This window comes from Prionailurus bengalensis, chromosome B1 (assembly GCF_016509475.1).
Source record: "Prionailurus bengalensis isolate Pbe53 chromosome B1, Fcat_Pben_1.1_paternal_pri, whole genome shotgun sequence".
Taxonomy (NCBI): Eukaryota; Metazoa; Chordata; class Mammalia; order Carnivora; family Felidae; genus Prionailurus; species Prionailurus bengalensis.
The window spans coordinates 150,503,997-150,526,748 of record NC_057344.1 but is presented as its reverse complement, the minus strand read 5'-3'; the positions used below and the strand labels follow the sequence as shown (position 1 = coordinate 150,526,748).

At 38.0% G+C, this 22,752-nt stretch overlaps 1 protein-coding gene across 2 annotated transcripts in view; it reads right to left on the bottom strand.

Annotated features, from left to right (window-relative positions):
- LOC122478843 (transmembrane protease serine 11F) overlaps positions 1–22,752 on the bottom strand; it is a 94,324-nt gene that overhangs the window by 4,036 nt on the left and 67,536 nt on the right. For both annotated transcript variants that reach the window (XM_043572567.1, XM_043572568.1), the window contains 6 exons: positions 16,329–16,396; positions 14,613–14,776; positions 12,379–12,417; positions 7,176–7,377; positions 5,003–5,262; positions 2,681–2,823 (listed from right to left, as the gene is read on the bottom strand). In XM_043572567.1, coding sequence (XP_043428502.1) covers positions 2,681–2,823; positions 5,003–5,262; positions 7,176–7,377; positions 12,379–12,417; positions 14,613–14,776; positions 16,329–16,396 — 876 coding nt within the window. The remainder of the gene's footprint in view (positions 1–2,680; positions 2,824–5,002; positions 5,263–7,175; positions 7,378–12,378; positions 12,418–14,612; positions 14,777–16,328; positions 16,397–22,752) is intronic.

Below are 22,752 nucleotides of genomic sequence, written 5' to 3'. Positions count from 1 at the left end.
GGCAAAGGGAACAGTACTGAAAATGCTCTGTGACATGAAGAAACCTGGCATATGCAAAAGCCTGGGGCAGCGTGGATAAAAAGGAGTACTGGAGAGAAGATAACAAGGGGGCAAGTGACTGTGATGAGTCTGTAAAGGTCAAGAAAACTAGTCCTGGAGAAACCCTGAGGGTCTTGCTTAGAAGTTATATTTTCTATCTTAAGACTGAAGGTAAACCACTGGAGTGTTTTAAGAAGGAGGCTTACAAGATCAGATTAACATCTTGTAAATCATCCTGGCTTTCATTTGACTAATGGACTATAGGAGCATAAGTGTGAATATAAGGAAATGAGCTAGATGAATAATTCTTTTAGATCGGGGAGTGTGAGGAAAAAGTAGGGAAAAGGAGGTAAAATCCATGGGATTAGGTAATCTGTTGGGTGTGGGGGAGGGAAAGAAAGCTAGAATGTCTTCTAGTTTTCTGCTTTAACAGAGTGAAAAGGGATGCCATTCACAGAGACAAAATAAAGGAAGAGGGTCAGGTGGGAAGGGAAAAAGAACAGAATCAGGTGCAACATTCTGAATTTGAGATATCTTTGAAATATCCAAGGGGAGTTGTCAAGTAGGAGTTGAATATATAAATCTGGAGATAAAAGGGGAGGTTGGGGCTAAACGTATAAATTCATGAATCATCTGTCAAAGGATGGCATTTGAAGCTAAAGAGGAAAATCAGATCCTCTAGGGAGAAAGTATAGAGTAATAAGAGGAGCAGACATAGAATAGATCAAAATTTAATGGCTGAGATTAGGAGAATGAACCTGAAAAGGAAACAGAGAAGAAGTAGACAGAGGTGCAAGTTGAAAATCATTATAAGCCAAGGAAGACAAGAAAGAGGGAGTGGTAGGCATTATTAAATGGTGCTAAGAGGGGAAAAAAAAGGAATAGGACAAAAATACATTTACTGAAGGGCATTGATGGGTTAGTGAAAACCTCCGGAAGAGCTATTTTGAAGTGAAAGGGCAGAAATCATACTGAAATGGTTTGAAGAGTTAGTGAGAGGTGAGAAAATTGAGACAATGGATATAGACATTTTCCCAAATATTTCACGGTAAAGAGATAAGATGCAGTGCTAGCTGGAGGTATTATAAGTCAAGAAAAAGTTAGAGGTTTTTCCCCCCTAACTGGAGAGATATGAGTAGAGAAGGAGCTAGGTATAAGAGAAATGTTAACTATGTTAACTATGGGTTCAGATGAAGGCAGGTCTGCATTCATGGTGTTGGAAGATGAGGCAATTCTTCACTTACGATTTCTACTTTTCTTTGAAAACTGGGAAGCAAAATTATCAGTTGAAAATAAAGAGGTTGGAAAAAACCAGAAGTTAAGGAAAGTGGAAAATGTTGAGTAAGTTCAGAGAAAGGTAGATTTGGAAAAAAAATAGTAGGATTGTCACTTTTGTTATCTGAAACCTAAAGTGGAACCAATGTGTTGTGTTGTATTTTTTCCAGGAGCATTTGACATCCTTGGTGCAGGCAGAGAGAGAGAGTAGATTGTAAAGTTCTTCCGGTTTTGGGACTTTGTCATACAGAAGCACTGAAAAGACAGATCAACAAGAGAACTTAGGATATTAGCAAAAGTGTTCAAAAAATGATTAAGAGTGAAATCTAAATTGGACAAGTGGACAATGGAAGAAAGGATTAATGGAATGTGATAAAGCAGAGAAGCGATGGTCTATAGGTCTTTATGAAGTTGAAGAAAAGTGGTATTTTATTTGGCCAACAAATATCTGTGCCAGACACTGATTTAGGTGTTGTTAATACAATAGTGAATTAAATAGACTACCCCCCAAATCCGTGCCTTCTTGAAGTTTATATTCTAGTTTAGTGGGAGAGACAGACAATAAACCATCTAAATAAATTGTCTGTTGGATGGCAATAGAAGGTGAAGGTAAAGATAAAACAAAGAAGGGACATAATGTACATTTGTGTAGGCTGTGTAAGTTGGGGAGTGAAGATGGGTAGACAAGGGTATAATATAAAGGGTATGGCCAAGGGAGCAGGAATAGCTTGACATGCAGGCAGGAAGTTAAATAGGAAGATTGGGGAATCAGTGTTCTTAGAGATGAAAGGCTCAAAATGTGGCCCTAGAAATGTGGCTCAGAAGTGGAGATCAATGGGAGTAGGAGGTCTAGGAACTAAGGATCCAGCATTTAAATGAGCCAGTGTTAATAATGCAGGCTTGGGATGGACAAGAAACCTGTTTCAGGTGTTAACATCATTAATAGTGGGAGGGACACAGACACTTGGAGGCCAGGAGATGAAAGTAAGATACATGAGATATGATGCCAGAGCTGAAGAAGGTGATCTTCAGAGGAGATCTCTGTCTTTTGTTTCCAATTCTGTTTAAGAAAATAACAATAGAACAGAAGAGTAATTGTTTGAACCAAAAATAGGGAGCAATAGACTTTAATCTCCCAATTTGTAAAAATAGTACCTCTTTGATTTCACTATTTTAAATGAAATAAGCACTTGGCTTGACATACAGTAAATACTTAATACAAGAACTTTTTAAATTATGATTATTAAATAAGCTGAATTCTTGGTGAAATAGATGACTTTTTTCTGCTAGGGGAAATGTATGCCAAATTTATAAATAGCTAATGGGAATTTTCTTTTCAAAGTTTTGAACTTGACTTTGGACTTACCTTACACGCATCTACTTTTCCTTCCATGAATCCAGCACATAGCATTCCTGAAGTTATCAGGCCATCATACACATCCTTTCTGTTACACACATCCGTGCTTATGGTTTCCACCCTGGCTTGCCGAAGTTTGTTTTGCGTGGGTCCTATTATATAAACACACACATACAAACACACACACACGAGCAAAAAATATGTTCTTTGAATATAACTGTATCTAAGACATGGAATAACTATGTGTTGTATATTTCTAGGAACAAAAGCACAAAATCAAAAGATTATTTTATTAACATTAATTATAATTAATTATTGCCTTATTTATGTTCTGTATCATAAATGTCTAAATTCAAGGAACCATGCATATGCATACCCCAATATTATATCATATCTGTGAATCTTCAAGCCATTAGAAATCCTTGCAACTGGGGCGCCTGGGTGGCTCAGTCGGTTGAGCGTCCAGCTTCAGTTCATGTCATGATCTGGCGGTCTGTGAGTTTGAGCCCCTCGTCGGGCTCTGTGCTGACAGCTCAGAGCCAGGAGCCTGCTTCGGATTCTGTGTCCCTCCATCTCTCTCTGCCCCTCCCCCACTCATACTCTGTCTCTGTCTCAGAAATAAATAAACATAAAAAAAGGAGAAATGCTTACAACTACATGTAATAGTGTGTGTGTGTGTGTGTGTGTCTACACTTTTTTTCTTTTTCATGAGGAGAGGGTTCATCACACTGATCTTGACTAACCAGTAGCCTTTTATGTATAAGGAAATCAAGGCTCAGGGAAGTACATTGATTTTCTGAAAGATATTCAAGTAAAAACCAGTACATGAGCTGCACAGAGCTATGTTCCCTACTCTGTGCTGTAGCAAATTATTTACAGGTGCCTTGAAGCATGGGAAAAATAACCAATGCCCACAATATGCCATAAATGTGATGCCAGTACACAGTAGACTGGATTTTAGAAGAAGGTAAATAGCATATGGTTCCAGATTGAAGCTGCTGGTGAATAGTCTTAGACTAGTGATAAGAGAAGAGAACACAAAAAGAGACTTATAACAACATCTCACAAAGTCATGCTAGAGATGCATGGGGCATTTGGGAAATTTCACATATAACAGAGTTCTGTCAAGAAAAAAAATCCAGATTTAAATATTAGCAGGGGTGCCTGGGTGGCTTAGTCGGTTGAGTGTCCGACTTCGGCTCAGGTCATGATTTCGCAGTTCATGTGTTCGAACCCTGCATCGGGCTCTGTGCTGACAGCTCAGAGCCTGGAGTCTGCTTCAGATTCTGTGTCTCCCTCTTTCTCTGCCCCTTCCCCGCTCATGCTCTGTCTCTCTCTCTCTCAAAATAAATAAACATTATAAAAAATGTAAATATATATTAACATTTGTCTCTTAATTTTTTCAGGGTATCTTTGACAGAACCTTAAACATTTATTTCCCATTTTATTTTATCTGTTTTTTTTTTTAAGTTTATTTTGAGAGAGAGAGAGTATGTGAGTAGGGAAAGAGAGAGGGAGAGAGAATCCTGAGCAGGCTGCATGTTGTCAGCACAGAGCTCAACACAGGGCTCAAACCCAGTAACCAGGACATCATGACCTGAGCTAAAATCAGGGGTTGGACACTCAGCTGACTGAGCCACCCAGGCACCCCTTATTTCCCATTTTAAAATATTCAATTAATCTCTCTATTTAGAGTGAAATGAACTGGTACCTAGAAATATTAAATTCTGGTCTTCAATTTATGAAAGTTTAGAACTGATGTCTTTGAACCAACCAGGAGGTGACAGGTGAAAAGAAATGTATGTTAAATTAAATAATCAAGATGAAAATTCTCAAAACATTCACAAAACACTTTTATGTTTATGGTCATCATAAATCCCCATTAAATGAGGAAGTACTGAAAGAAAGAGAGAAAGAAAGAAAGAAAGAAAGAAAGAAAGAAAGAAAGAAAGAAAAGAGAAAGAAAAAGTTATCCGTAAGACTGTGATCTGAAATATATGCTAACTAGGAGCTTCTACATTGGGAAATATACAATTCAGAATCATTTACTCCCTTATAGTCCCATAGTATCTTGTCCCTTCTTGTAGCACCTAAAGTAGTCTGATATGCTGTTCTCAGTTAGCCTCACCCCTTTTTCATCATTGCTCCAATTAATTGTGAACTCAAGGAATGGGACTTGATTCCTTTGTAACCTACAAATTCCTGTTCTGCTCTGGGCTGTACACATTGGAACCATCATTATTTTTATGAAAAGTCTAAAGAGATTCTCTAGGACAGCTTGTTAGAGCTCAAGACAATTGTGTACTAAGTATATTAGGTTGAACCACTCACCATCATCTACAATGGATCCAAAACCTGTGACAAATACACTTGTTTTAGGTGGCAACTTTATAGATGAATCTGGGAGGCAAACTCTCTGGACTATATTTGAAAACTCAACTCGGTTGGTAAGCTGAGCCAAGGCAATGTCATTTTCATTTGTTTCCCTATGGTAATTTTCATGAAGGATAATTTTCCCCAGGCTTCGTTGCACTGCAGGTGGTGTAATAGTTGTACCAAAAGTAGCAATCCATTGACTTGGGTCTTTATTTCTGCAAAGAAAATCACAGGGTAAGATTTGTGATGCTTACCTGTGTCATCTAAAAAAGATTGAGACTGTATTTCTCTCAACTATTGGGATTATGCTCCTGAAAAATCTGTCTGGTGAGAGAATTTGCAGTTGTTGGCCTTAAGGCAGAGAGTTTAAAATATTAATGAGACAAATGCGAGTGCAAAAGCTCTTGAAGATATTTTGGAATTTCCATGCTTTGTTTAGATTAATAATAGTAATGGGTATTTTATAATTAATTGTCAATCTTCTAATTCCTTGTTCATTAAAAACTCTTCAGATTCTCTTTCTTCTATAATTTCAATGAAATGTGTAGAAAATCATTTTGTTTTGGGTAATATGGATAGTAGGAGGCATTTTCCCTGTGTATCAGATACTTCATCCATTCTAACTTTATGACTCACTTGTTGGCTCTTGTTTCTGGGTCTTACCATGATCTTTGGGACAAAGTATAATCTGGCCTGCTTCACAAACCCTCATGTGTATACAGGTTCTTTTTTTTGCCCTCTGCCCATACACAACCCCAATATTCAAGGGCTAAGCAGATTTAACTCCATGTCAGGCTGTTAGAGGTTCTTTCCTACCCCCCAATCCCTTTGATCTGGCTTTCTCAGTCCCTCTTAGTATTTTTCAGGCTCCCCCTTCACACAGAAGGTTTTCTCTCTCACGAGCTTGTATTACAAGGAAATTCTGTCTAGTCCTATTATCTCTTTACCTCCCTATTTGTCCTCAAAGTCCAGTTCCCTCTTTTTCTAATTATTCCTGTGAGGAATGACTAGAAATACTGTATATATAAACTTGAAATTCTCTATGTAAAGGGAACTTATGTAGAAGGAAATCACACAGAGGAGAACTCATAAAGGGGATTTCCTCATTCATACAGGATTACAATGCTGGTGAATCATAAACTTCTTAGTGAAAAACCAGAAAGATCAGTGATTTTCAAAGTACTCTGCACTGCTTCAGGATGAGCAGGACTGGTGGGTGTGGGAGTGGGGAGGGGGAGGAAAGGGACATGGTGGGGAGCTGGAGATGGGGAAGGCTGTTTTACTTATTTATACTTTAAAGGAATGTTTTATTTGATGCAGAAATCTTAGGGCTGAAGATTTCTTTTGAAAACTAGAATTCTGGTAGATAAGAAGACATATGTGATTTCAGTCCTTAAGGAACTCATAAACCAATTGAGTAGATCAAATAGAGATACCCTATCCCGGGAGGCCTGAGTGGCTCAGTTGGTTAAGTGACTGATTCTTGATTTCAGCTCAGATCATCATCCCATGGTTTGTGAGTTCGAACCTCACATTGGGCTCCATGCTGCCAGCACAGAGCCTGCTTGGGATTCTCTCTCTCTTTCTCTCTCTGTCCCTTTCCTACCTGATATCTCTATCTCCTTCTCTCAAAATAAATTAATGAACATTAAAAAAATAAATTATAGGAATACCCTATCACTCCATGCATTATGTGCCAGAAAGGAGACCTCATTTAAAAGGCCCAGCTCAATCCATACTTTATGGATAAGGACACTGAAAATCAGAAGTTAAATGGCTTGCCCAGGTATGTGATAGATCCAGCTGGTTAGTGTCAGAGAGAGATGGCCTGGGGCCCCTGACATGCTGTCAAGAACATTTTCATGATGTCAAGGACATCCACACTGGTTCACAAAGGTTGGGATAATTTTTCATGAACACTAAGGTACAAAGATTTGTCTTAAACACAATTTTTAAGATTACACTATTTCTGTAGAAAAAATACACTTATAAAATTTTAAAAGCTATTTGGATAATTGTAATATCATCTTCAAAGTACACTGTATTTTTTCTTCACAACAATATAAGGCATTGTGCAATTACATGAAATTGCACTAGGGAAAGACTCCCAGCAGCCTCCAGAACTTACTTGCGGAAGCAGTGAGCTGCTGTGAGCAGCCACGTGTTACTGATGAGGGTGGCTCCGCACTGATGGCCAGAACCTATGAGCTGGAGGCTGGCCTGCCATGGCCACTCGCCTTCCATGGCTGTTTCCCTCCCTTGGACAATCCTCTCAGTAGAGGAGGATGCTGGTAAAGGCATGTTTGAAGATGTCATCCTTATTCCGCAGCCTGTCACAGAAATGTATGTTAGCTTGTTTTCGTGAAAAGGGAGAGAAAAGAAGCATATCCTGATTTGCATAGGGTGCAGATGCTTTGGTAGTCCATTGTGCCTGCTCTTTTTTTTCTTTAATTTAAATCCAAGTTAGTTAGTTAACATATGGTATAATAATGATTTCAGAAACAGAATTTAGTGATTCATCACTTACATATAACACCCAGTGCTCATCCCAACAAGTGCCCTACTTAATGCCCTTTGCCCATTTAGCCCATCCCTCCACCAACACCCCTTCAGTAACCCTCAGTTCGTTCTCTGTATTTAACAGTCTCTTATGGTTTGTGTCCCTCTCTGTTTTTATATTAGTTTTACTTCCCTTCCCTTATGTTCATCTGTTTTGTATCTTAAATTCCACATATGAGTGAAATCATGAGATTTGTCTTTCTCTGACTGACTTATTTCACTTAGCGTAATACACTCTAGTTCCATCCACGTTGTTGCAAATGGCAAGATTTGATTATTTTTGATCACCAAGTAATATTCCATATTCCATATTCCATATACTACATCTTCTTTATCCATTCACCAGTTGATGGACATTTGGGCTCTTTCCATACTTTGGTTGGCTATTGTCAATAACGCTGCTATAAACATTGGGTGCATGTGCCTGCTGTTCTTTAACCCTTTCCCAGTACTCAGTGTCTGAGGTTAATCTATAGGGATCTTCCTGATCCTGTTGAGGTTCAGAAGAAATATTTACTAACATGTCGAGGCATCCAGTCTAGGAATTAACTTCTGTCTCTCTATATTAAGCATATATGGATGGGTAGAGAGGTAGATAAAAATTTTATTGAGCATCAAAAAAAAAAAAAGAGAGAGAGAGAGGTTAGAGTGGGAGAGAGCCAAAGCATAAGAGACTCTTAAAAACTGAGAACAAACTGGGGGCTGATGGGGGGTGGGAGGGAGGGGAGGGTGGGTGATGGGTATTGAAGAGGGCATCTTTTGGGTTGAGCACTGGGTGGTGTATGGAAGCCAATTTGACAATAAATTTAATATATTTAAAAAAATAAAAAATAAAAAGGATTTTACACCATGAAAAAAATATATATAGAGAGAGATCCTCTGCTAAGTGTTTTAGATTTATTTATAGCAAGCCACTTTTCAGATGAGGAAACTGAGCCTTGGAAACATCATAAAGTGCTAGATGTCATCCAGCTGGTAAGTGAACGAGTTGGACATAAAATTAGGAGGATCTACATCAAAGCTTGTGTTCTTGCTCCTGAGAGAGAGCCTAGTACCAAATGCAGGTCATGATTCTCCCTTGACATGAATTTATACACAGTCTTTGCAAGTCCTGAATTTAAACAGTCTTAAACAATAATGACCTTTTTTGGTTTTCTAAAATTTGAAAGACTAGTTTTAAAAAACATACAGGAATGCCTAGGTGGCTCAGTCGGTTGAGCATCCAACTTTGGCTCAGGACATGATCTCATGGTTCGTGAGTTTGAGCCCCATGCTGGGCTCTGTGCTGATAGCTCAGAGCCTGGAGCATGCTTCTGACTCTGTGTCTCCCTCTCTCTCTGCCCCTCCCTCACTTGTGCCGTCTCACTCTCTCTCTCTCTCTCTCTCTCTCTCTCAAAAATAAATAAACATTAAAAAAAATTTTTTAAATCAGATTCCCTGACAGGAAACCCTCAATTTGTTAGAGTTCAAATCAACCTTAAATAAGACTAGAAAGCATATTGATATATTTTATTAATGTGTCTTTCTTTTTTAATTTTAATAAGCTTTCACCCAAGTTGGGGCACAAACTCATGGCTCCAAGAGTCACATGCTTTACCAACTGAGGCGGCCAGGTACCACTATTAATGAATGTACTTTTCAATTATTTATATTTTTATTAAAAATACTAGGTTTTTTTCAAAAAGGAATATTTTTTCAGAAACAGGTTAAAAATAGATGCCTGTAATCATGTTTATAGATTCATCATAATTCCCTCTGAGTTAAATAGCTCCAGTTTAAGGTGACCATGAAATTAAACAGATGGGATTTCTAGGCTAATATATTGGTAGTACCTAATAGATACTTCCTCTCCCAAATTCCTCTTAAAATATGCATGAAAGTAATGCTAATATAAATACTATGTAGTAGTTGTAAGCCAGGCCCTTTATGTACTGTTACATATATTTTCTCTAATTTTCTCAATTCCTATGCTAGGTGTCATCCTCATATTGCAGATGAAAAATCTGAGTCTGGTATTTTTTCAAAGGCAACGGAGCAAAATCACCACAACATAAGGAAAAATAAGAAAAAAAATATATAAATTCTGGTAGAAACTCCAATAGCCAGTGGGGTTTGAGAGCAACTTCTTGGACTATATAAGCTCTAGCTTGTGAACCAGAATGGTGTGGAGAATCCTGGTAAGATGACAAAGCCATTGTCTTACTGCTATGGCGATTCCCCAGTCCAGGAAATTAAGCTACACTGCACTTGTTCCCAGCCAAGCAGATACTATAGGTTAAGCCATCCCACTGTGTGACTCATAAACTCTTTTCTTCCTATGTATGTATGTATGCAGAAGCCACATTTCTGGCACACCATCCAGATGTGGAAAGATGAGAAATTCTATGAAAATGTAGTTAATCTCATGCAGTGGTCTGAATGTGAACCTGTCAAATTTATGTCAAAACCTAACTCTTAGAGGTGATGGTATTACTAGGTACGGCCTTTGGAAGGTGCTAAGTCAGGAGGGCAGAGCCCTCATGAATGGGATTAGTGCTTTGGAAGTCTCCAGAGAGATCTCTAGCCCCTCTACTCATGGCATGATGATTCTTTAAATCTGTGAGTTGGAAGAGGGTCCCCACTGGACCACTCTGGTACCCTGGTCTCACACTTCTAACCTCCAGAATTGTGAGCAACAAATTTCTGCTGTTTATTAACTACCCAGTCTATGATATTTAGTTACAGCACCAAGAACGGGCTGAGATGCCTCATAAAAAGTATTTAAGCAGTGAAAGGAAGAGCACTGGCATCAGCGAATGCTACATTTGGTGGTGCAAAGGGGGAGACTGATGTAGTTTTCATAAACTCTGCTTGTAAGATCAACCTTAAGCCTGCATCTTACTGTATAGTATGGTTAGGGACCCCCAAATCAGATGATATAAAAACTCAGAAGACAGACATATTTCTGAAAGTTATCTTCCACAAAAAATTTTAGGAAACATGTTTGTTACCAGCCAAGTTGTGCAAGTAAACATGATCTTAATGTAACAAAAGCAGCCAAACATAAGAGGGAAAATATGCTGCGAGAAGAGTACACATAACAAAAGAGCTGTCGGTAATCAAATAAAATTCTAGATATCACAGGCATATCATAGCAGATATGAAATCCACATGGAAGAGGAAAAGTAACACCAGACAATGAGATAAGTGGTTTGGGGGAGTACAGAATTGATAAGATCTTTCGGAATGTGGAGGAAAGTGACCTGAACTGTAACTAGAACTAATGACGGATATGGGGAGCAGAAAATGGAATTCAAATAAATCATTGGTGTTCCTGAGGGAGAAGAAAAAGAAAAATTGGAATGGAAATCAATCATAAAATGTACAATGGAATATTTTTCCAGAATAAGAAAAAAAAGTGTACAGATTGAAAACATTCATAATGTCCTAGTCAAAATTCAGTGCAAAATATAATTGTCTAGATTACTTGACAAAAAATTTAGGATAAAGATTTCCTACATTCATCCAAGAACAAAAAAGTTAACCTATGTAAAAATAAAAAATGCAGCAGCCTTAGACTTTTCCTCTACAACAAAACACTAGAAGAAAACGGAATAATGTGTATAGAATTTATAGGGGAAAGTGTATGACCCAATAATCCTATAAGAAATTGAGATAAAGGAAATTGAGAGAAGGCAGAAAGTGTACACAGCAGATATTTTTTTTTTAATTTTTTTTTCAACATTTATTTATTTTTGGGACAGAGAGAGACAGAGCATGAACGGGGGAGGGGCAGAGAGAGAGGGAGACACAGAATCGGAAACAGGCTCCAGGCTCCGAGCCATCAGCCCAGAGCCTGACGCGGGGCTCGAACTCACGGACCGGGAGATCGTGACCTGGCTGAAGTCGGACGCTTAACCGACTGCGCCACCCAGGCGCCCCCACAGCAGATATTTTAACAAAAATGAAAGAAAACAGAAATTTAACAGGAAAAACCCTAACTAGTTACCGCTTTAAAACATTCTCTTGAATTTGAGAGAATAAATATTAAAATAGAAATATTTAAAGAGAATATGAAAATACAATATTAGGTGGCATCTGGGTGGCTCAGTTGGTTACGTGTCCAACTAGGTCTCAGCTCAGGTCCTGATCTCACAGTTTGTGGGTTAGATGCCCACGTGGGGCTCTGTACCGATGGCGTGGAGTCCGCTTGACTTTCCTCTTTCTCTCTCCGCCCCTCCCCTGCTTGCATGCACACTTTCTCTCAAAATAAATAAATACACCTTAAAATGTTCAAAATACAATGTTAGAAATATAGTCACAAAAAGCATAATATCAAGAAGCTATGAATTTTCTTTTACTACATTCTGCAAGTCATAAAACTTAACTGTATTTGGTGTAAATTTATAAACTTAAATGTTTTAAATATTAAAAATAACCAGCAATAGGGGTGCTTGGGCTGCTCAGTCAGTTAAACGTCCAACTTCAGCTCAGGTCATGATCTTGCAGTCCATGAGTTTAAGCCCCACATCAGGCTCTGTGCTGACAGTTCAGTGTCTAGATCCTGCTTTGGATTCTGTGTCTCCCTCTCTCTCTCTGTCCCTCCCACACTCACGCTCTTTCTCTTAAAAATAAATAAGCATTAAAAAATAATAACCATTAATAAAACACTAGGTGGTTTACAAAAACGTAAGATGAGCAAAAAGACTTGATGAATTCTTCTTCTAACTTTTCTGTGACTTTGATTCATTATCTTTGTTATGAAATAGACAGTGGTGGGTTTTGGAACTTACGGCTGTTGAGAAGATTCCTCATCCTTTTGCTGTCGATAGCTGCAATAAACAAAAATTGAATTAGTTGGTCAAAGAATATGTTCTGTTTATATGTGATTTTGTTCAAATTATCACTAGAAGAAATGCTTATTATCCATCTTTCAAGAGGGCATTAGATTTTTCAGTCAAGGAATATATACATAACTCAGATCTGATTTGGTCCAAAATGTATAATTTTACTTAGAAATGAAAAGAGAGCATTTTTGTTATTTTCTGATTTTTGCTATGAAATCTGCAAAGGACATTGGGAAAGAATGGTAAGGATAAATATCCCTAATTGCCTTCTTTGAGAGCCCTAGCATAACTGGAAGAGGCAAACTCTGATTCCCATGCAGCTGGTGCTCTCTGTATTAGGTGCACCAGACCATGCGTGTCAGGCACATGCCTGGTGGCCAGTGTAAAGGGGCAGCTCCAGGGAGCCAAGGGCATCACAGACTCTTCACAGCCCCATTTCCAGCCCTGGTCTATAAACAATAGGAATTCAATCAGTACGAGTTGATGGTCTTCTCTCACTGGGGATTCTTCCTCCTGGTGAATATTGTAGAAGGTTGCTGCTCAGGCAGCAGGAACTAGAGGCATGAAGAAGCTCTGATATACAGCCTGTCCAGGGACACTCTCCCCATACCACTTTATGCCTCCCTTCTGTGACATCTTTTTCCCTTCAAACTTTTCTTCACGTTCTTTTAAGTTCAATTTCATTGCATTTTTTTTGGTTTGATGTTTGTTTTGTTTTGTTTATTTGTCAGAGAAAATTGAGAGGTATATAACGATTTCCTCAGGAACACTGACTTCTCCACAAGAAGGGATATGAACCCCAAACTGTACTAGAGGTTTCCTGGGCGTTTCACTTCTCTTTATGTAACAGGAGATATATTTGTGGCAGAAGAAAATGTTTGTAGCAGAATTTTGGTTATGGAGTATGGTTATAGAATATAATTATTTGATATTAAAACAATAACCCGTAGGGTAAAAAGTCAGTGTGCATGACCAAGAAGTCTGAAAAATTATTTTTTAAAATATTGGAAAAATTATTTTTAATTCTAAAAAAAAATCCCTTTGACATGTCTTTTATGATGGATATTTTATTTTAGCATATATGATCATGCATTAGGAGAAATTATATTATCAGGAATTGAAATTTAATTTGAGATTGCCCTTTATGGAATGCTGAAAAATATCATCTTTTACTTTGGAATATAATTGATTAACACTTAAGGTAGATAGTACACTCTTCATTATATCTAATTCATGAAAGTTGTCATTACTGTGTGTGAGGATTCTATCTCAAAATGGATTTTAAGGGGGTTTCCTGATTTCTAAAAACAGAGAAATTAACTTTAAATAATCTTTTTCTTAAATTCAGGGATACTTTAACGGGAACAGACTTTCTGGTCCAAAGGGCAAATCAGGAATCTCTGCCTTTGGTGTACTTAATCAGAACAATGAACAGAACCAGAGCACCTACCGCATGTGAGACATCTGCTAGTGTTTGTGGGGAGGGGGTAAGGAACTAAAAAGCCACAGTACTCGACCATGAAACTTATCATTGGAACCCCATGGTTATGCATCTCAGTTTAGATTCCAACTAGCTAAAGGTAGTTTTAATTTCTTAACATCTTTATTTTTGTCTACTTTTGGGGGAAAACAAAATAACTTTTTTGATTTTATTTTGTGAGGAATAAAGGAGGAAATGAACAAAACATTGTTTTAAGTTGGAAATGATTCAGAGAACTTCTTCATAGATCATGGCAATGGTTCTTCCTACAGTGGTAAACCTTTCTAAAGATGTTCGTTTTCTTGATACTATGGGTGCTCATCCCCAGAACTGACCTGTAAAGATCTCTGGGAGTCAGAACACCTGTGCTTTAATTTTGGCCCCCAAGGCTTGCTAGTGCCCTGTCTTATATCTTCCTTGAGGCTCAGATTCCTTACAGTGGTGAAAATACTTTCCCTCTCATGCTTTTGCAAAGATCCAACATGATACATGGGAAAAATTTTAGAAACCTTAGCAAAACACCTAATCAAATATGAAAATAAATTCCAAAATTAAAATTTGCCTTATAGTGAATTTATATTTTAGATTTACATTGCTATATCAGTGGTGAAGTCTTAAAATGGGAGAAGACATTGATCTAAACTCTTATGAAAAATAAAGAGGATTGCCAAGGAACCACAAAGATGATAAAAGGACTTACATGTGAGTGTGAATGATGATTTGTTTATAGTCAGAGGCAACTGTTTTGTCTTCAGACTTTGATATAAAATCCTCTCAATTTTTTTCTTGATTTGCTCAGCACTATCAGTAGATGGGTATCGAAACATAAGCACCATAAGGATGTTCATACCTTGTTCATCTGGACTAAAGAGCAAAAAAGTAGATAAATAGAGATAATAACAACAAAGCCACCTCTCTATTAACTATTTTTACCTATTAAGATTCCCACTAAAGTTTTAAAAATGGATGAAATATGTGTGTATCAGATTTCTAAATTATCTCCAGAAACGCTGAGTAGGATACAGAGCTGGAAAAAATTGTTCTTTCTCCTTAATTAGGTCACAGTCTGCAGGCGGTAGTGAAAGGAAGACATGTTCATGAAATCATGCTTTATATGCACTTAAACAATTTGCTTTTGAAGACATTATAAGCCACGGTAACCAACACCATTTTTCAGTAGTGGTGTGGCAGAGACAATGCTTTGTGCCCACGAAACCCAGTTACCTTTGCCTCCTGACCACAGGGCTAAATTTCATTCCCTAGCCTCCTTTGCAGTTTATTGTAACTCTAGTGAATTCTGTGGGCAGAAATGATGTATCCCACTTCCAGCCTGGCCCCTGAAAACTTCCCATACCACCCTCCCTGCTTTCACTCTTCCTGGATTTGCCAACCAGATACCAACGATCTAGTGGGCAATTCCATTCTGCAGTCCCTCCCAGTACCCATGTCCCCTGTGGCCACTTCTGACTCTTTGGACTATGTCATGGAAATGAAGTAAACCTTTATTGTGTTAAGTTATTTATGTTTTGGAATTTGATAGTTTACGTATGTTTGGTAAGTGGATAATTAGAGAAAGCACTTATTAAAATAAATGTTTTGATAAGAGGTTCAAAGATATGCATTTATACCATGTATAGGTCTAGAAAGCCTCTAGTTACCTTTTGAGAATGAATTTCACCTTGAAACATATAAAGAATCAAAGTAGGAAGGAAGGAGAGAGAAAGTAAAGTAAGAAAGGAACAAAAGTGGAAGAGAGGAGAAGAAAAGGCAGGTTCTTCTTAACCACAGGTATTTTTATCGTCAAGAAATGAAGCAGACTACTAAGTATTACATGTATTTATATTTGTACATTGATTGATAGCCACCGAAAAATTTTAAAATTTTTCACCAAAATGGGTAGAAAACAAGATACATTATTTCAGTAAATGCTAAGCCTTTTGGACATCATATAAAAAAGTATATACTAATTATTAGATGGATTCTAATAATTTGTTTGAGACTCATAACATATGTATGTTTAATTTATGCATACTGCCTCTCATCCAAAAATAAAAATGAAAAGGTATTAGAGATAATAATAAAAATGCAATGGCTTTAAAGAAAAATCTTACTGCAGAGAGAGTCATAGTCTGATTATTGGATAGCCCTACAAAGAGGATAACCAAAAAGAGCTCATCTAAATTCTACTTAGCCCAGTACCAGTGCCATTCTTCCCCTTCCAGCGTCTAATGACTGGCATTGCCTCCAGACATATTCCTGTCATGACTGGGAAATGTCTGTGCACCATAAGCTGACTACTCAGGGTTTATGAAATCTTTGTGTTCCTGTAAAGATTTTCCCAAGGGAGCTGGGCAGTCATGTTGATCCAGTACTTCTTAAGGATACTGGCTTGAAGTTGCAAACTACGTATACATACCTCAGTCTGATAACATGAGATTTGATAAACCGACCTCCTCCAGAAGAACGTCGAAATATCCTAGACATCTGATTAGAATAATTAAACAATAGAAGTATTAGTCATAAGAAAAATGTTACTCCTTTGTCTTTTCTAGAGAGTTGAGGCAAAAATAAGAATTTTGTTTTTTTCCCAGATGGGAACTGGTTTATCACAGTGGTAAGACTAAAAGAGGTTCTAATTTTTGCAGAACTGAATAACTTTAACAAAACTGTATACTTTTGTTCAGCTTCTGTAAAACAGGATAACAACAATATCTACCTCAGAGTTGTTTTGAAGATTAAATGAAATAATGTTTCACACATTTCACACCTTGCCCGTCATATAACAAACTATTGATAATGTTCATTTGATCATTGTCAAATGAATTTAAGTATCTGTGCTATTTTTAAAGGAAGCATCCTCACTTTTAAGAAAGCTCATCCTAAGTTTGTGGTATTTCCAAATATGGCATCCAGTCCATTGTTTGTTTCAACTCTTTGCTTTCTCTTAAGATTTTTTTTAATGTTTATTTACTTTTTGAGAGAGAGAGAAAGAGACAGAGCCTGAGCTGGGGAGGGGCAGAGAGAGAGGGAGACACAGAATCCAAAGCAGAATCTAGGTCCCAAGCTGTTATGACAGTACAGGGCCCGACGCGGGGCTCTAACCCATGGACCATGAGATCATGACCTCAGCCGAAGTTGGATGCCCAACCGACTGAACAACCCAGGCACCCCTCAACTCTTTGCTTTCTTAAATAATGATCCCATTACTAGAGCATTTGACATAATAAGTAAGGACGTGTCATTTGACTCTGACACCCTCACTTGTTAGTCATCTTTCCGTGGCAGGCAGGCTTCCAATTGGTACCAGGTCCGGAAATAAGTTTCACCACACTCCATACCATCAGCATTTTATTACTCAGCTTCTCCAGCCTGAGCCATTGAGGGATTTGAATGTTCAGTGAGCTGATTTCCTGGGACCTAATTCCCAAAAGACTGTTGAGGCACTGCCTCACAGTAAAAAGCACTGGACTGAGCGTCAGAAATCAGAAATTCCAGGTCCACATAAGTTTACAGAAGGCCCACCACCATGGTAAATCTTTCCCCTCAAATACTACATCCACTGGGAAGAGGGGATATTGTCTCCCTCTCCACAAGATTTCTCCCTCTCCTTGACGCCTTTAAACTAATAACAATGCTCAGTAGATTTTACCTACTCAATATTGAATCTCTCTCCTTTCTTCCAACTCCACGGCTGTAGTCTAAAATCAGCTCCTTTGAAACTTGTGCCTGGGTCTCTGCAGCATCCCCTCACTGGCACGTTTATGTGGTTCTACTCTGTCTTTTCTCCCCTCAGTTGTTCCCCCACAATAGTACCAACCGGAGTGATATCCCCAAAGTGCAAATTTGAGGATGTGATCCTCCCACTTCAAGCCCTCTGTCTCCCTCAGCATGAGCTCTGCAATCTTATCCCTTCAGTGGCCCTTGAGCCATCCCTACCTTCAAAGCCTATTTTTTCATCTACTGAGTTACTTGCTCTGTCCTAATCCCACTAGACTGATTCACACCTCTATGGCTTTGCACATTTCATTTCCCTCTTTCTACAATGCGCTTTTTCCCTCTGCAATTCCTTTAATTACAGTTCTGATACTATTCAGACTCTCCAGTGACAAATAAGTTATCTTTGACTTGCCCTCCTCAAAGTTCAATACTCCTTTATTTGGGCCACCCCAGCAACTTGCACATGAGGCTGTTATAGCAATTATCACACCCATTTACAATTGTGGCTTTCTCACTGTAGACTGTGAGCTATATGATGGTAGCTATATGATGAATCAGTGTGTCTGATTCATCTTTGTATTTCCAGTGTTTGGAACACTGCCTGGCCCACAGTAGACACTCAATGCATGTTTGATGAATTATGGTGAAAATCCATGAATGAATAAATGAATTAAAAATCAGCAATATGGTAAAGGGAAGAAGAGAATAGCACATTGTTTTGTTTTATCTGCAAATCTTATTGCAAAGTAGAAGTAGAAATCCTTTGAGGCACCTTGGTGGCTCAGTTGGTTAAATGTCCGACTTTGGCTCAGGTCATGATCTTGTGACCCGTGAGTTGGAACCCCATGTCGGGCTCTGTGCTGACAGCTCAGAGCCTGGAGCCTGCTTTGGAGTCTGTGTCTCTAGCTCTCTGCGCCTCCACCACTCAACTCTGTCTATCGCTCTCAAGAATAAAGGAACATTAAAAAAATTAAAAATTTTTCCAAAAAGTAGAAATCTATGGGAATATAAATCAAGGTGGGAGGCAGGAGACTCTAGTGGTGACCCCCCTTTTGTATTGTCATTCCAAGGGTTTGGATCAGTTTTGAGTTATGTCACTTATGATTTCACTAAGCTTCTCTGAATTCATTTTATTTTCCTATATCAAGTAACCTGGAGAAAAATATGATTTTAAGGTCTGCAAAAATTTACATAAATGTCCCCTGAAATTTTGAACTGTGCACATGATGGCAGTAGGGGAAAGGATCAGGATTCTGTCATATCAAACAGATATAAGAAAGTACTAAGAATCTGTTCAAACTAGAATGTTATTGTTAACAAGCCTATCATCTCCTGAGGAGTTGACCTCTGTTTAAAAATGGGTACAGTACAGGATTGATGTGACCACAAATAATAGTTTACATGTACTAAAGTCCATACTACAGAGTATACATTGACCCAATTCCTTTGTTTAAACCTCACACCATCTTAGGAGTAAAGTATTTTTAAAATTCTCATCACCCTCATTTTAAAGATAAAAAAAAAAAACTGGATGAGGACACTTAAGTACACTGGTCTGAGGTGGCATAGGAAATGCTGATTCTGGCATTTGAACTCAGGGAATCTGGCCCTAGATCTGGTGTTCTCAAGTATATTAAGTAACACTGACAACTCTGAGCAATTTATATAGCTGATGACAGATGTTCAGGTTGGTGGAAATAGAGAGGTCCTAGGGCAAGAAACTTTTAAAGAAGACCTCAAATACATCTTTTATGTCCTGAATCTAAACCTTATAAAAGATCATCTCTTGGGAGGTTGCTTTTTTTTCTGCTTCTGAAAAACGGTTCCTTTTCAGACACCTAATCATTATTGTAAGCAAATTCTAGAGAAAATTAATGTTTATATTTTTCTACTGAGAACTCAGTAATACTACATTTAGTCCAAATTACAAAAACAAATTGTATCTTTCCCTTTTCATGTCCAAATCAAAGAATAGTTGCTGTTGTCGTTGTTTTTTAGAGATTATTCTATTTAAAACAAGATAGAGGTTAAGCTAAAATGGGGGAAAAGTTAACCTTAAAATCAGATCCCACTTGTAGTCCTTGGCTTGAACTCCAGCATCAAAAAACAAAATGACGTGTTTGAAACAATACGTGTGACTCTGACTAATAGGACATCCAGTTACTATCTTTCACAAGCTTGAGCTTGCACCTTCCCTCTGGCTGGGAACTGCATTCAGATTAAGTCCTCATAAAGATCAGTAGTTACTGGATGCCACCTAGGGAATCCCTTTCCAGGTCCACCCACGAAAATAAGTCAGGCAAGTTTAAAGATTTTCTGCTACTGTCAAAGGAATATATAATAACAGAGGGTGAAAACACCAATAAAACAAATCCTTTGTCCCTTTCCTCTCCAAGAAAACTTCCTCTTAGCTTAAAAGAATTTTTCCTTCCTCTGAACTCCTAGAATACCTTTCATTCACATCATATATATTTGACAATTACATTCTGTACTGTGGAAGCTTTCATATTACCAAATCATCTTCTTGTCTAATTTTTCAGTTTGTATTCTTTTACACGCACAGAATTTTATACATAAACTATATTATAAACTACAATAAGCAAGAGACTGTGCTATTCAAATCTTGGCATTCTTCATAGTCTTACACAAAATAGGTACACAATAACATTTTCATTAACTGATTGATTCTCCAGCTGTGGTTAATCATAAACAACAGTGTGAAGAAAAAAAAAATGCTGGCTTTTGCATCTCTTCATGTCTTTTTCACTATATTCTGTCCCCTTCCTTTTTTTTCTCATTTACTTATTCATTCAACACAATGGATCAAGAGTTTTCTATGTTTAAGGCACTGTGACAACACTGGATAAAAATTAGTAAATGAGGTACCTGGGTGGTTCAGTTGGCTAGGGTTCAACTCTTGATTTTGGCTCAGGTCATGATCTCACAGTTCATGAGTTCAAGCCCCACATCAGGTTCTGTGCTGACAAGGCGGAGCCTGCTTGGGATTGTTTCTCTCCCTCTCTCTCTGCACCTCCCCCTTGTGTTCGCTCTCTCTCTCTCTCTCACAATAAATAAACATTAAAAATTAGTAATTAAAAAGTTGTGGTCCCTGAACTCATAGAATAGAGGGACAGCAATAAGCAAAAATAAATTAATTACAAGAGGCAACTCATATAGTTAAGTAAGATAGTTTTATGGTTGGAGGGTCTATAATATGTAAGGGCTTTCCAAGGAGGGACATTTAAGTGAAATCTAAAAAATCAGAAAGAGTAAGCAAGAGCAAGATCATGGGACAATCTTCCAGGTAGAAGAAATAGAATGTGCAGAGCATCCTCCACCCCTCAAAAAAAAAAAAAGTCAATATGATAGAGAACAGTGAGAAAGAAGGAGTGTAGAAATTGGAGGAATAGTCAGAGGCAGAGCATTAAGCTCCTTAGACGACTTTGTAAAAATCTTGGATTTTATTATAAGTACATAAAATGACTTATTCTAAGCCACTTATGAAATTTTAACCAAAATAAAACCTATTGTATGGGGTTTTTAGTTTTTTAATTTTATTTATTTTGAGAGAGACAGAGACAGTGTGAGTGGGGGAGAGGCAGAGAGAGAGGGAGACATCCTCTGCAGGCTCCGCACTGTCAGCACAGAGCCTGATGGGGGGCTCAAACTCATGAAACCATGAGATCATGACCTGAGCCTAAACCAAGAGTTGGACGCTTAACCAACTGAGCCACCCAGGTGCTCCTAACATCTGGTTGCTATGTAGACGGATATTAGAGGTTGCTATGTAGACAGATATTAGAGGGAGCCTGAGTGGAAGCAATGATTATGGTGAGCTGGCTATATGAATGATTATCTAGGTCCAGGATAGAGATAGTGAATTAGAAGTAGAAACATCAAATGTGAATGGATTAGACATGAGGATAAGGAAAAATATTATTCTAGCAACTAGATGGACAGTGATGCCATTTGTTGAGTGGAAAAATGTAGGAAAGAGAGAGTGAGAAGGCAACAACTTTCAAAAACTGGATTTAGTTATAACTTCAAGATGCCTGTGAGAAATCCATGTGGAAATGTCAAGTAGACCATTGAACGTACAAGTCTAGGGTTCAGAGATATCTGGGTTAGAGATAAAAATTTTTAGAATTAGAGTTATTGTATACCCATTGGTACTTCCCCTTTTTTTTCTGCTAAGAGATCCCTGCTTGCCTACAGAGAACTCATTCCATATGATCCAGTTGAAATTAAACTTGCCCCTTCTCCCACCTAACACAAGGTGGCACAGGTTTACTCTCTTGGTCACAGTGATTAGTGAAGGGTTGAGGAGGTATTCCAACTTTAGCCAACTATATTGATTCTTCAAAATTTCCTTCAAGGACTATTACAGAAAAATTTCTTTTCTTGCTTCAGTTAATAACCTGGTAACATGTGAATATAGAATAAATGTAAGCTATTTTGTCTGCCACATGGAGAATAATAATAATAGCTTGAAGACATTGTTTGAGCCTCTGAATCCCACCATATCTGAAGTCAAATGAATCTCTAGGTTTTCCCACAGTCTTCTCTCCCTCCCTCCCTCCTTTCCTTCCTTCCTTCCTTCCTCCCTTCCTTCCTTCCTTCCTTCCTTCCTTCCTTCCTTCCTTCCTTCCTTCCTTCCTTCTGTTTGACTTGTTAATTGGGTTTCTGGTACTTTCTACCCAAAGTGTTCCATTTATTATGGGAATAGGAATTTACAGAGCAACAGAGCAACAGAAGAAGAAGAAGCAAAGTCAGGATCATGTCTCAGATGATCTGGAGGCCTAGCCAATGGGAATTATATGTCTATAATCACTTACAAGCAAATATTTTTTTCCTCTTTCTTAAGGAGTTTCTTAAGAAGCTGAAATCACTTACAGATGATGAATTGTGGTAAAAGATGAAATGTAGCATACTTGTAGCATACTTCCCTATCTAAACTGAATTTATTGGGAAGGTGTACTCATAATCCAGCTTCTAGAAATATTGATTGGTAACAGCTTACACCTGTACCTCTCCAGAGGCCTGCCTTGTCTAGCCTGAGCACCTCACTTATTGATGTCTGGGAGCTTATGCTCCACCTTACCTGGACAGCTCTAATTGGTATA